The following is a 16,273-nucleotide window of genomic DNA, read 5'->3' on the forward strand; positions in this document are numbered from 1 at the left end:
GGTAAAATGTCAAGTGTACCCAGAGGTAAAATGTCAGTGTACCCAGAGGTAAAATGTCAGTGTACCCAGAGGTAAAATGTCAAGTGTACCCAGAGGTAAAATGTCGAGTGTGCACAGAGGTAAAATGTCAAGTGTACCCAGAGGTAAAATGTCAGTGTACCCAGAGGTAAAATGTCAAGTGTACCCAGAGGTAAAATGTCAAATGTTGACATGTTTCTGCTTGGAAATCAGCCAACATCACCGCTTTGCACAAAAAAGGTGCAAAAACAGATCCTAGCAACTACAGACCAATCAGCCTTCTCCCAATTATCAGCAAAGTCATGGAATCCATCATTGCTTCGGATATGAAATCTTTCCTCTTCTCCAATGGCTTGATCTCTGATCATCAATTTGGTTTCAGACCAGGTCACTCTACTCTGGACATGCTGCTTCTGCTGTCTCAACAATGGATGGAGGTCCTCAATGCCAAACAGGAAATTAGAGCTGTCTCCCTCGACATATCACGTGCCTTCGACACGGTCTGGCACCCCGCTCTGCTCACCAAACGCTCCTCCTTTGGTATCCATGGAAATCTCCATGCATGGCTGGCGGACTTCCTCTCCAGTCGTCGTCAACGTGTGGCCCTGAATGGGTTTCTCTCATCTCCTCTTCCTGTTCAGGCTGGAGTTCCCCAAGGCAGTGTTCTGGGCCCCGTGTTTTTTCTGGTCTTCATCAATGATCTCTCTGACTCTCTCGAAAATCCTCTCTATCACTTTGCTGATGACTCCACTCTCTGCCGCTCAATTCCTCTTCCCTCAGATCGGCAGTCTGCTGCCTCCTCACTCTCTGAAGACCTGGACAAAATCACAGACTGGTCAAACAAGTGGAACATGTCTTTCAATCCTGACAAATCTCACACTCTTACTATGTCTCTCCGAAAAGATCGACTGGACAACCCTCCCATCTACTTTCTCAACAATCCTCTCCAAGAAGTTCTGTCGCTCAAGATTTTGGGTCTCACTATCTGCCATGATCTTTCTTGGGAAAACCACATTTCCAAGCTGGCCTGCAAAGCCAGTCGCCGACTGGGCATCCTCCGTCGTGCGAAGTCCTTCCTCGGCACACCTGAGCTCCTCACCACATACAAGGCTTTCATCCGCAGCTCAATGGAATACTGTTCTCCCCTATGGGCCGGTGCTCCTGCCTCACACCTAGCTCGGCTTCACGCTGTTGAAACCAAAGCTTTCAGAATTATTGGAATCTCCCGCGATGAAGCTATCTCTGAGGGCCTTTCACTCACTCACCGCAGGCAGGTAGGTCGTCTTTCTGTCTTCTACCGACTCCTCTCCGGCCTTGCACCCCCAGCTCTCTCTGTGCTCTGTCCCCCAAATATTCCTACAGGTCGCACAAGATCTGCCAGCAACCCTCTGATGGTTAAACTGCCGAAATCTCGGCTCTCTGCTCACCTTCACTCTTTCATTCCTCTTTTCTCCCGCCTCTGGAACAAACTCCCTCACTCCCTTCAATCCCACTCCTCCCTCCAGGTCTTTAAAACAGCTGTTCACCACCATCTCTTATCTTCCCCCATCCAAAACCTTGATCTTTTCTACCCCCGCTAATTCACCCCAGATCCACCTTGTTTGAAATTCCAACTTCTTTCCTGGAAGTCCTGGCAGTGTCCATATGTTTTATACCTCTCCCACCGCCCCCTTCCCATGCCCCCCCCCCCCCAAAGCCCTCGCCCTCTCTCAGATCTCTCGATGTCTCCATGTCTCTGGGTCCCTGCTCTCAAATGTTGTGTTTGTGTCCTTCCCCCTCTCTCCCCATCTTGTCTACCGCTCCCGATGCTATATGTTTTATGTGTCGGTTTGTCTTTCTGTGTGATTAATGTTCGCTCTTTCACGAGCCTCGATCTTGTATACAAAAAAAAAAAAAAAAAAAAAAAAAAAATGTACCCAGAGGTAAAATGTCAAGTGTAACCAGAGGTAAAATGTCAAGTGTACCCAGAGGTAAAATGTCAAGTGTACCCAGAGGTAAATTGTCAAGTATACCCCGAAGTGATGTGAACGGAGTCGGCAAGCACGACATGTCCCTGGGTGACATGAATTATCCACCGATTGCGTTTCACGTCACAACCAGTGAGGTCGAAAGAAAACGAAGCGTGTCAGAGGTGTGGGGAAATAACTTTAGGGGGGAGACCAAACCTGAAAATGCTGGAGACCAAACCTGAAATTGGAGAAACAATATTGCCTATTTTACTCCAGGGGGTCCCAGGATTACCCACGATCCGTTCAGCCGTTTTTTCGGTACCTGGGAACGGACGGACAGACAGACGGACATTTGGTGAATTATCGTAAGATTATGTTTGGATCAGCGAGTGACAAATAATCTCAATTAAATCCATGTTAATTCAGGCTGTAACACAACAAAATGTGAAAAAAGTCAAGGGGTGTGAATACTTTCTGAAGGCACTGTATGCGTGTGTGTGTGTGTGTGTGTGTGTGTGTGTGTGTGTGTGTGTGTGTGTGTGTGTGTATGTGTGTGTGTGTGTATGTATGTATGTATATTGTTGCGGATATGAGGACTGTATATTTTTTTGATTGTGTAAATTATTATTATTGTTTATTCTGCGCCCCCTGCCTCCGGAGCTGTGTAAAGGTGAAAGGGCATCCCATAATTAGTCCACAAGCATACACGTCAGCCAATAATAGAATACCCCTGTTTGATAGTTATATCTTATTCTGTGTTTTAGAGTAAGGCTGTGTCTCCCATTAATTGAAGTACTCCATTGCACCAGTGAAAGAGAATAGATCCCCTTTCATTCCCATCCCCAAAATCTCCATTTCCTTTCACATCCCCTTTCGTCATTGCCGAGCCTCGATTGCCAATTACCTCCCCTCCAAAACCACCATTGAACAAGTGCTCGGGTCGGGGAAGAGGGGCGTGCCCGCCCGTCGTCATCAAGGGCGGAGCCAGAGGGTCGCATGACCAACCAGGGCCGAGGTGAGCCCACCGATGGGCGTGTCAAAAAGGCCGGCGGCTTGATCGCTGGAGGCGCTATAAAGGCGCGCGCGCAAGAAGCGTTGGGTGGTCAGTTGGTGGTCAGTTGGTGGTCAGTTGGTGGTCAGTTGGTGGTCAGTTGGTTGCGTTGGTTGCGGTGAGGAGTCGGTGGTGGTGGTCAGTGGTTGCGTTGGTTGCGGTGAGGAGTCGGTGGTGAGGAGTGAGTGGACCAAGAAAGAGTTGAGGGTTTGGACCAGACGAGTCAGACAAGTCCTGGGAAAGCAGCGGAGGCCACAGCAGCAACAACACCCAACAGCCACTTGGGGCCTGGACGGCGGTTTTGAGCAAGGCCGTGAAGGAACGGCGGCTGCTAAACGCGCTGAGCGTGCTGCAGGACCCCCTTGGACCTTCCTCTCCCTCCAGCCATCCACCTCCTGCCTTTCCACCCTTCTTGTGTACGTGAGTTTGTTTTGTTTGTTCTGTCCCTGGGTTAATTAAGTCTGTATAAGCTAGTATTTGCACTGTGTCACCTGCGTCTTATGTGTTGTAAATAAACGTGACTGCTTTCTTTTTGCTTGTGTGTACAATAAATCCAATTACTCTTCTGTCCGTCTTCTCGTTTTATTCCTTTTCCTCTTTGCATTTCGTCGTTTTAGAGTTTTCCAGATTGGGCAGCTGCGGTGCGATACGGCCAAAGTTCTGGGTGAATCGGGTGAGTCGGGGAACAACTGTTCGGTCGCGCAGCCTTCGCTCGGCAAAGTAACATCTAAACCGCGATCAGTAACAATATATATATATATATATATATATATATATATATATATATATATATATGTATATATATATATATATATATATATATATATATATATATATATATATATATATATATATATGTGTATATATATATATATATATATATATATATACATACATATATATATATATATATATATATATATATATATATATATATATATATATATATATACATACATATATATATATATATATATATATATATATATATATATTGTTGCAGTTTTGAGTTTTTTACAAATAAAGGTTAATTTCCCCCTCATAGTTTAGTCACACTACAACACGTAGCCTCGGGATAGTTCAGTTATGTCTTAGTAAATGTAAGCATAGTCCTTTTCCTGTGTTAGTTCTGCGTTGAGTAGAATAATGAAAGTTAGGTCCTTCCATTGCTTATGCCGCCTCAGTACTGTGGCTTTGGCGCGAAATAACACGAGGCCGGCCTAACAAGTCGATCAAGGCCGAAGGAAGGCGGAGGAGAAGCCGACGGTAAGCGCGAGCCGCCAATCAGGGCGCGAAGGGAGTGGCTTAGCACTGCGTCAAAAGGCGTGGTTAGAACATTCGATGCGGGCTAAGGGCGCGGCAATAAAACCCTTTGCAAAAAGCCCCCACCTGAGTTCTGAGGAGAGAGGCGCTTGAACGAGTTATGGGGAGAGGCGCTCGAGAAGTGAACAAGTTATGAGAAGGGAGAGGCGCTCGTTGAATGCATTCTGAGGAGAGGTGCGCTGAAAGAAGCCAAACGAGTTTTGATGGAAGAGGCGCTTGAACAAGTTAATTGCTTGGTTGAGTTTGAGGCGGATCCTCTCTATTGAGTTACGCGAGTGAAAGCGCGCAGTTGATTAATAGTGCTGTGAGGAACCACCGAGCCATGCGAGAGATGCGTATATTTTCCCGCCTGCCTGCTCTGCCTTTGTTCGAGAGACGTGCCGCAAGGATCCCTCCCGCCTGCCTGCTTTCATCGAGGGACGTGCTGTGACCGCGGAGGGCCACGCCGGCGAGCTGTTCCTGAACAACGGAGTCGGCACGTTCAGCGCATGAACATTTCCTTTCTTCATTTCCCCCTGTGAGTGTGAACGGGCCCGAGTCTAGGGATAAGCTAAGACTGTTTAAGTGTCTGCCCTGTGTCCCTTTTCCTTCTACCAATCATTGTAATAATAATTATTAAACCTGTGCTCTTCCTTCTATTCGACCGTCTCGTCCGTTCAATCTATTGACTAAGCGTGGTACGAATTATCGCTCTAATTGGGTTCCAATATAAGATAACTGCACGGACCACGTGGTACGCCATCTGCTCGGACGTAATAACATTACGCATGGTTTGTGCGAGACTTGATCCCCGCTTCCGTGGCGGCGTGAGTACTTAGGTACGTGCGAACATCGTCCCGAAACCCTGTCTCGCTTCCGACCGGAAGTGGCGATTCAGGTCTCTCGGTTGCGACGACCCAAAGAGAACAAGGGGCTTAATCTCCCCTTGGTAAGGGCAGGAGGGTCACGCCAAACCGTAACATTTGGTGTCCGGGAGTGGGATTGGACCTGGAGTTCGCTTCACGCACTTGAAATTACGAGCGAACGAAATTTAGTTTTTAAAAAGCCAAATTTATATTCATACCATCGCTAGCCAAGGCGGTCGAATGCCGGTGGGGGTAGATGAAGGGGAGAAATTAATGACCCAGGACCGAGAGGGACAGTTGGTAATGGAGGAAGCCGAAGAGGGGGAGGTAGCTGGCGAAGAAAATGGCGGCACCTAGCACGTCGCGGTGAGGGCCGAGCCCGTGGCACCAATGGATATGGCCCTGTTTATGGTACAACTCAGGGCGTATATGGGAGAAAAAATGGATAAAATGAGGGACGAAGCAAGGTGTAACCAGGGCGAATTGAAAGAAGCAATGAATGCCCAAAAGGACGATATGAAGGCTCAGGGTGAGCGATTGGAAAAACAATTGAAAGAAATGGGGGACAAAACCACCAGGGAAAGGAACAAAGTGGTTGAACAAATGGTTACCATGATAAAAAAAACGGGGGAGGATATTGGGCGCAGGTTGAGCGAGGAGGTCGCAATGGTATGCGACGAGGTGAAGCAGTGTGAGGAACGCGTGGGGAGCCAGCTTGAGCGAGGCACAGCCAAGTTGACCGGGGTTAATGAAGTCGCGACGCAAGAGGAAATTGTAGAAGAGCCGACGATCGTCGAATTGGGGACGAAAATGTCGGGGGTGCCGGGGAAGGTCGAATTGGAAGACAAAATTTCATGGGCGCCGGCGGTCGTCGGGCTAGAAAAAGAAATAATTGGGGCCGAAGAGATGGCAGAATCGGAAAATAAATCACGGGAGAAAGTAATGGAATGCACACAAAGTTTGTATTCACACCGTGATGCCATGCTTGCTAACCCCAATAAAGGTTTACATGTGCTGGCGGAAAAGCCGGGGAAGGAGGACCCCGAGGTGAGTGGGAAATATGGCACGAATGTGTTTGGCGTGAAAGGGTTTTTGGCGCGCTTGAGACAGAGACGAAACCCGGGCGGTCGCGGAAGGTCCATTGTGCAGTGTATGAGGGCGACTGGTGCGCAGTACGAGAGAGAGTGTGCGCTGAAGCGTGAGCGAGGAAAGTGTGTGCCAGGGTGTGCGATGATTGGGTGTGTAACAGGAGAGTGCACACCCGTGGGTGTTACAGACTGTGTGCGGGAAGAGTGTGTAACGGAGTTTGTGAAAGGTGCGAGTGTGCCTAGGTGTGCAGGTGCGAGTACGGTGTGTGAGGGAGAATGCACACCAGAGAATGTGCAAGGAGAGTGTGTGATGACCGAGTGTGTTACAGAGAGAGAGGGAGAATGCACACCAGAGAGTGTGGAAGGAGGGTGTGCAGTAGCGGAGTGTATGGAAGGCACGGTGACACCTGGGTGTGCGAGTGCGGAGTGGGTCGCGAGGTGTGAGAACGCGGCTCAAGCATCAAAACCGACCGGGGTAGCGTTTAGCGGGACGGATAGCAGACGTGAGCCCCCGGTGAGTGGTGTGCAGCAGGGACCGGCGGGGATCGGTGCCGTGGCCGTTTCACAAGGACCGACGTGCATGATTCATCCCGGCCCCCGCACTGTATGGTTGGTGCCGTGCCGTGGCGGCAAAGGCGAACGGCAAGGTTCAAGGGGAGGTAGGAGATTTCGGAGCCGCGCACCTTGGCGGGTGCAGCGCTCCGACCGTGGGCGGTTGGGTCGCTGTGCGTGGGACCGCGAGGCCCTACGCAGGGATGGAGCCTTGCACCTTGGCCCGTCCATACCTCCCCCTTTGGATCGAAAATGCCGGACAGACACCCCATACAGGTGACCAACCACCCAAATGGATCGTTCGGCCCTGCGAGGCCGAGCCATGACAAAGTACATCCACATGGAGAGGATCAAGTGTAGCGGATGGATGAGAGTAGTGTACCCTACGTGAAGGAAGGGTAGTGTTACCATTCCTCAACCAGGGCCCATGAGCATTAGTTTTGGGGGATGGCAGTGATAGGCACATGGGGGTGCCAACAATGGTTACCTCCATGGGGCACCGAAGCTAGCTGAGGGATGGCTAGGATAATGGTAGGGAATTAGCAGACTGTTGAAGACACAAGATTTAAGTAGTGACACCTGTACTGTAGTGGGGACGTACACAGTTTAGGTGGTTGATAATGACGTAGGGAGTGCATAGTGTAACGGGACAACGGGGAAGCACGAGTATTAGGGGAAGTAGTTAGATAGATGATGCTGTGTGTGTGAGGAATTGTGTTGAGACTAATGGAATTGTGTTGTTGAGAATAAATGGATTGGTTTGAGGAGTAAGAACAAAAGGTGTATGGAAAGAGGTGTGTGAGCACAAAAGGTGTGCAAAATAAATGGTGTGCGAATAAGTAGTGTGGAATGCTTGATGTGGAATAGAAGGTGTGGAATGCATGGTGCGAAGGATTGAATGGGGGGAGATGGAACCCATTCACGGACGCCCGGGGTGGGTAGTGTAAAGCCAGGTAGAGGGCATAGGCAAAATTTGTATGGATATTGACACCTGTGGTGCGGGCAGTAGCAAGTAGTGCTTTGTAGGGTACATGAGACTGTGGAATTGCTGGGCGTGTGGTTTAATTGGTGCGTATGGTTATTGGGGCACTCTGCCACTGGTAGTTTGTCGGCCAGGTGAGGCCGCAGGTAGGCTCTGGGAGCCAGTTAGGGTAGTGAGTGGGGCCCGAGGATCCAAGGGAAGGACCCAAGTTGCCCAATGCCAAGATGGGCATCAGGGGGTAAAGTGCCAGGAGGGACCTTCCCCAGTTAGGGTAGTTGTGAGTTGTTGAGTGGGGCCCGAGGATCCCAGGAGAGGACCCAGGTTGCCCAATGCCAAGGTGGGCATCAGGGGGTGAAGTGCCAGGAGGGGCCTTCCCCAGTTAGGTAGTCGGAGGAGCAGGTAAGCTCGGGTGGCGACTTCAGTGGCGGAGGTGCGCAGGTAGGTAGACCTGCTAGTGGAGCCACACGACCCAGCCCTGAAATTGTGCAAGGGCACTGAGTGAAAATTTGTGGGAGTGAGACCCAAATTTCAAGGACACCACAGAGTGGACAATGGGAATTCGGGTTTTTAGAACCACATAGTTTAAAGAGGCCGATTGGCAGGGTACGACCCCGGGTAGTGTAAAAGTAAATGTCAGTAGAGTAGTTAGTAGATGAGAAATCCCTTCGCACCATCCACAGCCAGTCACCAAGGAGGATGAAGCTCCACACCAAGGCTTGGTAAACTGTTTGAATAGTAAAGACGCATCATGACGTAGAGTGACATTGTGGTTGTTCCATTCCTTCCTTCCTGGGAGGGATTGGGAGACGAATTTGAGATAGAGGGGGATATGGGAGACAAGACATAGAGACGAATTTGTAAATACAAGGAAGGGCTAGGGTAGTGTAAGCCGACGATGGGGGGTACGGAAGGCTAGGGACGAGCCTGCTCTGCTCGCTCTTCCGTGCCCCACAAAACCTTGTTTTTCCATGTGCCATTGCGTCTTTTCCGCTTTGCTGGTCATGCTTTGTCTCTCCCCCCACCCCAGGACCATTTTGGAGGTGGAACTGTGCAGCACCATCGACCTGTGCAGCACTCCTGCTGCACTTTGCTACATCTGTGCAGCCGAACTGCGCAGCACTCTGCTGCCATATCCTTTTACAGTAACTTTGCTGCACCTGTGCAGCACTTTGCTGCCACAAACCCTTTGCTGCATATTATTACACTCATGGACCACAAGTTTTGTGGCCTTGCACCTCTGCTGTGCAGCACCTCTCTGCAGCATCACCTTGCATCTTCGGACCACTTGTTTTGAGTGGCATTAATGTCACGCAGTTGGACCACATGAGGTTGGCCCTGCTTGGCAAACAAATACAATAAACGCATTTTTTGTTGCATTTTTATTATGGTGTGCTAGGGATGAGAAGATTTGTAAGGTAGATAGCCCTGAAGATCAGGAATGGCCTGTATGCTGGTCCGGGGGCTAGCCGGTTTGATAGGCACACAGAAGAAGCAAGAAGCAAGATGCAAGAAGCAAGCAGCAAGTGTTATGAAATTTTGAGTGTTTTGTGTTTTTGCTGTGCTTTCTCTCCCCTCCAATCTTCTCTTCAAAAAGGACAGGTCCTGGGTCATAGAATTGTAAATAAGAGTAAGTTTTTTTTGTGCTTGTAAATATAAAATGCTGCCCACCGGCTATGTGTTTAGTTTGACAAATTCCGGAATTTGGTTAGTTGTGGGCTGATTCTGTTAGATAGCTACTCAACGCAATAGGGGGGGACATATTTAGTGTTTTAAAACTGTCGCATACACGGGTTAGAGTAAATGTTAGGGGGAACCACACCTATATGTCACATGTAAAACTAAGGTTAATTTTGCATACCCTTCTCAAAACCGGTCGAACCATTTTGTTGGGTTCGACTCGGGGACGAGTCTGACGAGGGAGAGGGGGTAGTGTTGCGGTTTTGAGTTTTTTTTTACAAATAAAGGTTAATTTCCCCCTCATAGTTTAGTCACACTACAACACGTAGCCTCGCGATAGTTCAGTTATGTCTTAGTAAATGTAAGCATAGTCCTTTTCCTGTGTTAGTTTTGCGTTGAGGGTAGAATAATGAAAGTTAGGTCCTTCCATTGCTTATGCCGCCTCGCTACTGTGGCTTTTGCGCGATATAACATGAGGCCGGCCTAACAAGTCGATCAAGGCCGAAGGAAGGCGGAGGAGAAGCCGACGGTAAGCTTGAGCCGCCAATCAGGCCTCGATGGGAGTGGCTTAGCACTGCGTCAAAAGGCGTGGTTAGAACATCCGGTGCGGGCTAAGGGCGTGGCAAGAAAACCCTTTGCAAAAAGCCCCCACCTGAGTTCTGAGGAGAGAGGCGCTTGAACGAGTTATGGGGCGAGGCGCTTGAGAAGTGAACAAGTTATGAGAAGGGAGAGGCGCTCGTTGAACGATTTCTGAGGAGCGGTGTGCTGAAAGAAGCCAAATGAGTTTTGAGGGAAGAGGCGCTTGAACAAGTTAATTGCTTGGTTGAGTTTGAGGCGGATCCTCTCTATTGAGTTACGCAAGTGAAAGCGCGCCGTTGATTAATAGCGCTGTGAGGAACCACCGAGCCATGCGAGAGACGCGTATATTTTCCCGCCTGCTTGCTCTGCCTTTGTTCGAGAGACGTGCCGCAATGATTCCTCCTACCTGCCTGCTTTCATCGAGGGACATGCTGTGACCGCGGAGGGCCACGCCGACGAGCTGTTCCTGAACAACGGAGTCGGCGCGTTCAGCGCATGAACATTTCCTTTCTTCATTTCCCCCTGTGAGTGTGAACGGGCCCGAGTCTGGGGATAAGCTAAGACTGTTTAAGTGTCTGCCCTGTGTCCCTTTTCCTTCTACCAATCATTGTAATAATAATTATTAAACCTGTGTTCTTCCTTCTATTCGACTGTCTCGTCCCTTCCATCTATTGACTAAGCGTGGTACGAATTATCGCTCTAATCAGGTTCCAATATAAGATAACTGCACGGACCACGTGGTACGCCATCCTCTCGGACGTACTCAAATTACGCGTGGTTCGTGCGAGACTTGATCCCCGCTTCCGCGGTGGCGTGAGTACTTAGGTACGTGCGAACATCGTCCTGAAACCCTGTCTCGCGTCCGACCGGAAGTGGCGATTCAAGTCTCTCGGTTGCGACCACCCAAAGAGAACAAGGGGCTTAATCTCCCCTTGGTAAGGGCAGGAGGGTCACGCGAAACCGAAACAATATATATATATATATATATATATACACATGTGTGTCTATACATTTTTATCAAGGGTGTTGCATGCATGTGTGCTTCAAGAGCTGTTTGCATTTGGTGGATTATCAGATGTCAAAACATATTTTCATATCAAATGGACAACTGGAAAGCGTCTGAAAATGCAACGCCCGTCTGTATCCATTTGCATTCAGACGTCTTATTCTTCCGTATGCTCAAAAAGAATGAATACAGTTTAAAAAAAATACACACACACACACACACATACATACACACACACACACACACACACACACACACACACACACACACACACACACACACACACACACACACACACACACACACACAGTATAAACCATGCACACACAAACACACACACAGTTTAAACTCACACACACACACACACACACACACACACCTAACTCCATCCTTCACTACTCTAAATTCTATCATAAAATTGATGGAAAAGTCAATATCCCTTATCAAAAAAAATCCCCTTTCCAAATGGCCGTTTGTCTCTTCAGTGAAAACCTTTTTGGTTGGCCCACCTTTCCATTGGATTGAGGTTTCAAACTCATTAGCATAACGAGTATGCGACTTAATCTGTTGCACGTTGGTGTCGAATAGATCTGCCTTTTGCTTCATTTACTTTTCCATTGCCTCTTCAAAATAGTATGGCACATACTCCATCCAGTACGAACTGATAAACTTGGGCTCCCACAAAATAGTTTCCTGAAATTAAATAATTAATAATTATTCATAATATACAATTATAAAAGAAACGGTTTTCAAACAGATAATCATCAATATTGCTATCAAAATCACTTCAACCCTGTTGTACATCGATACGGTAGTCGTGTGGGTCACATGTGTCCAGTTTTCTTCGAAAGGTCATGGAGAATTGACCCTGCGATTGCTGGGCACTCTCGAGCTCGTAGTCCTGCTGCGAGTCCAGGTGCACCGTTCCATCCCCATCTGTCCAGGCGTCCTGCATAAAATGAGTCATCAACGGAACTGAGAGAACAAAATGAACAACGGACTATAAAAGTTCCCCCATAAAAGTAATGAACCAGTTAATGTCATATTAATGGAACAATTACACCTGATTTGCATCACTGTGGGACAAAGAATTTGGCGATGGCAGATGCTCGTCTCAAAATTGCGTGGCTTTGGGAAATTGCATCAGAGAGTATACTGGAGGTTGTTCAGACAAAGGATTACATCGGTTGTGTAACCATAACTTTCATCCAATTGCTCAACACCAGTCGGTATGGTAATCGCGTAATGGCAAAGAGTAAAAGGGCTGTTTTACCTTCAAGGGTTAGAACTCCATTGATGATTTGAGTTATAGTTGCCACCATGATATGACATGCGTGTGCTCCAAGACACATCAGATATGTGGTGGAGCCAACATTGATATAACGCATACAGGAAACAATACTTTTCAGAATCATTGGAATCTCCTGCGGGCATTTCACTCACTCACCGAAGGCAGGTTGGTGGTCTTTCTGTCTTCTACCGACTCCTCTCCGGCCTTGCTCCCCCAGCTCTCTCTGCGCTCCGTCCCTCAAATATTCCTACAGGGCGCACAAGATCTGCTTGCAACCCTCTTATGGTTAAACTGCCAAAATCTAGGCTCTCTTCTCACCTTCACTCTTTCATTCCCCTTTTCTGCCGCCTCTGGAACAAACTCCCCCACTCCCTTCAATCCCACTCCACCCTCCAGGTCTTTAAAACAGCTGTTCACCACCATCTCTTATCTTCCCCCATCCAAAACATTGATCTTTTCTATCCCCGTTAATTCACCCCAGATACACTCTTTTTGAAATGCCGCCTTCTTTCCTGGAAGTCCTAGCAGTCTCCATGTGTTTTATCCCTCCCCCGCCCCTTCCCATGCCCCCGCCCCCCAAGCCATCTCCCTCCCACAGATCTTCCGATGTTTCATTTCTCTGCTGTTGTACTTGTGTGCTTCCCTCTCTCTCCCCATCTTGTCTCCCGCTCCCTTTATTGTACGTTTTGTGTGTCCGTTTGTTTTTTTGTGATTGATGTTGGCTCTTTCACGAGCCTCGATCTTGTATACAAAAATAATAAATAAATAAAAACAATTAAGAAAAAGTTCCATTCTTTGTTCTATTTTTTCGATTGGCCTACCTTAGGGCTGGTACAGCATCCTATGTATGTCCTCCAAAAACTCCAAAAATTAATGCAAAAATACACTGATGTCCACTAATACCCTGGAGGTAAAACTTGTAAAAGCTGCGAGCCTGAGACAATCTAAACAAGCGGAAAAAAATTGAATCTCACCGCAAAAAACATCTCCCCATCATGAGCACTCCAGAAGACCGCGAGGTCAGCATGTTCCGAAGCACCACGGTCTGAAAGGCCGAGCAGCGCACCTCGTCCCCGGGGCTCAGTGACCAGCCGCATGAGAAGCTCACCGAGACCATCCGTCTCCCATTCCAACCGAGCACTTCCAGTGTCTCCCAGGAGCACCACGTGGCGCAGCGGCTTCTCTTGGGTCTTGGACGCCGCACCGTAATGCAGAATAAAAATGGCGACTGTTAGGAGAAGCATCGCGAGTCCCACCAGAAATGCTTCTTGCGAACGGAAGCTGAAATGGCAGAATGAGAAATGATGGGAGCGTGATGGGAGCATTGTCCGCATGAGAGGGCGTACCCAGGACTCGTACACTGCTCTTATACAAGGTGGTCTGTTTGTGGGGGCGGCTAATGTTGTTTTGTACAGATAAAGGGTAATTCAATTGTGAATTTAATGCTGTGAACATTCGGTTACTCTGACCCAGTGCCCTGAAATCAGACAAAGTATATACAGGGTGTCTCAGAATTATGTTACCATAGTTTGTGTTGTGTATGTTACCCAGAAACTATCGTACATATCTATCATTCCATGTCAAAATGCCCACAATGTCCTAATAAATTTGATATTCTGCTTCCCCCATGGAAAGAAGTTCCTGTCTTGAACATTTTTTTAGCCAATTTATAGCTTTGTAAAATGGGGTAACATAATTCTGAGACGCCATGTATATGTATATTTATTAGATGATGTTTATTATATGATTATTATATGATAAAAAAAATGATAACGGAAATTGGCTTTGTGAAAGTGTGTCATGCTGAGATGGAGCCAAAGTGAACCAAAGTTATGTATTCACCCCAGTTTGTCTGTAAGCAGCATATCTCAAAAAGTTATGGACGGATTCAGACAAAACTTGGTGGACAGGTTGGGTGTGTGACAAGAACGAATTAATTGGATTTTAGTGAAGATCTGGATCCGGGTATTAATCACTTATTTTTTTTTAATTTTTACGGTGCAGCCCATAGAGCAATACCGTCTGGAAAAGCGTTTGGCTGTCCGCATGTGTATATGTCCCTTCCGTCCAGTTTATTCCCTTTAAAATTAATTTTATCTGCAACTGTTGGTCTGATTGACACAATATTTCGAAAATTGACGACTTTATGTGATGCTGACCTTTGACATTTTGATCAAATATTAATTTGTCTTCTCCATTTTATCATTTGATCAGCGTAATTCAAACCGTGAACACAGCGAATATTGGGGAGTCCATTGATCGTGTTCAAGGGATGACACTATCCCTTGAACACGATCACACAAGTACAACAGTAAGCCTTATTCATATCATATCATATTCATTATAATAGAACAAACGTATATTATGGTTATGTCGTTACGTATGTTTGTTTATGTGCAACTCAAACGTCTTCTTCTTCTTCTTCAAAAAAAATGAACACCCTCTTAATTAACCCTATTAATTACGTTGAGACTGTTGAGACCCCTCAGACCCTTGATGACCCTTTAATTACCCCAATACCCTGAAGACCACCAAGACCCTGAAGACCCAAAATACCCTTAAAGACCCAAAACACCCCAAAGACCCAAAATACCCTTGAAGGCCCAGACTCTCAAAAAGACCCTCAAAACCCAAAATACCCCAAAGACCCAAAAGACCCCGAAGACCAAAAACACTCAGAAGACCACAAAGACCCTCAAAAGACCCAAAAAGACCCCGAAGACCCAAAAGACCCCGAAGACCCAAAAGACCCCGAAAACCCAAAACACCCCGAAGACCCAAAACACCGCAAAGACCCAAAACACCCCAAAGACCCAAAACACCCCGAAGACCCAAAACACACTGAAGACCCAAAACACCTCGAATACCCAAAACACATCAAAGACCCAAAACACCCCGAAGACCCGGAAGACCCAAAAGACCTTGAAGACCCCGAAGACCCAAAATACCCCAAAGACCCAAAAGACCCCAAAGACCCAAAAGACCCAAAAGACTCCAAAGACCCAAAATACCCCGAAGAACCAAAACACTCAGAAGACCACAAAGACCCTTAAAGACCCTGAAGACCCAGAACACCCCGAAGACACAAAACACCCCAAAGACACAAAACACCCCGAAGACCCAAAACACCCCGAAGACCCAAAACACCCCGAAGACCCAAAACACCCCGAAGACCCAAAACACCCCGAAGACCCAAAACACCCCAAAGACCCAAAACACCCTGAAGACCCAAAACACTCAGAAGACCACAAAGACACTTAAATACCCCAAAGACCCCAAAAACCCAGAAGACCCCAAAGATCCAAAATACCCTTGAAGGCCCTGAGGCTCAAAAAGACCCTGAAGACCCAAATGTCCCCGAAGACCCTGAAGACCCAAAACACCCTGAAGACCCAAAACACCCCGAATACCTAAAACACCCCTAAGACCCAAAACACCCCGAAGACCCAAAACACCCCAAAGACCCAAAACACCCCGAAGACCCAAAACACCCCGAAGACCCAAAACACCCTGAAGACCCAAAACACCCCGAAGACCCAAAACACCCCGAAGACCCAAAACATCCCGAAGACCCAAAACACCCCAAAGACCCAAAACACCCTGAAGACCCAAAACACTCCCAAAGACCCAAAACACCATGAAGACCCAAAACACCATGAAGACCCAAAACACCCCGAGGACCCAGAAGACCCAAAAGACCCCAAAGACCCAAAACACCCTGAAGACCCAAAACACTCAGAAGACCACAAAGACACATAAATACCCCAAAGACTCCAAAAACACAGAATACCCCAAAGACCCAAAATACCCTTGAAGGCCCTGATGCTCAAAAATAACCCGAAGACCCAAATGCCCCGAAGACCCAAAATACCCCGAAGACTCAAAAGACCCAAATGAACCAAAAGACCCTTA

General features: G+C 47.6%; 1 protein-coding gene across 1 annotated transcript in view; it reads right to left on the bottom strand.

Moving 5' to 3' along the window:
- DBH (dopamine beta-hydroxylase) overlaps positions 1–13,686 on the bottom strand; it is a 31,967-nt gene extending 18,281 nt beyond the window's left edge. The window contains exons 1-2 of the mRNA XM_068098472.2: positions 13,336–13,686; positions 11,873–12,019 (exon numbers count right to left, since the gene is read on the bottom strand). Coding sequence (XP_067954573.2) covers positions 11,873–12,019; positions 13,336–13,686 — 498 coding nt within the window. The remainder of the gene's footprint in view (positions 1–11,872; positions 12,020–13,335) is intronic.
- Between the last annotated feature and the right edge of the window lie 2,587 nt (positions 13,687–16,273).

Source organism: Myxine glutinosa, chromosome 13 (assembly GCF_964187855.1).
Source record: "Myxine glutinosa chromosome 13, kmMyxGlut1.1, whole genome shotgun sequence".
Lineage (NCBI taxonomy): Eukaryota > Metazoa > Chordata > Myxini > Myxiniformes > Myxinidae > Myxine > Myxine glutinosa.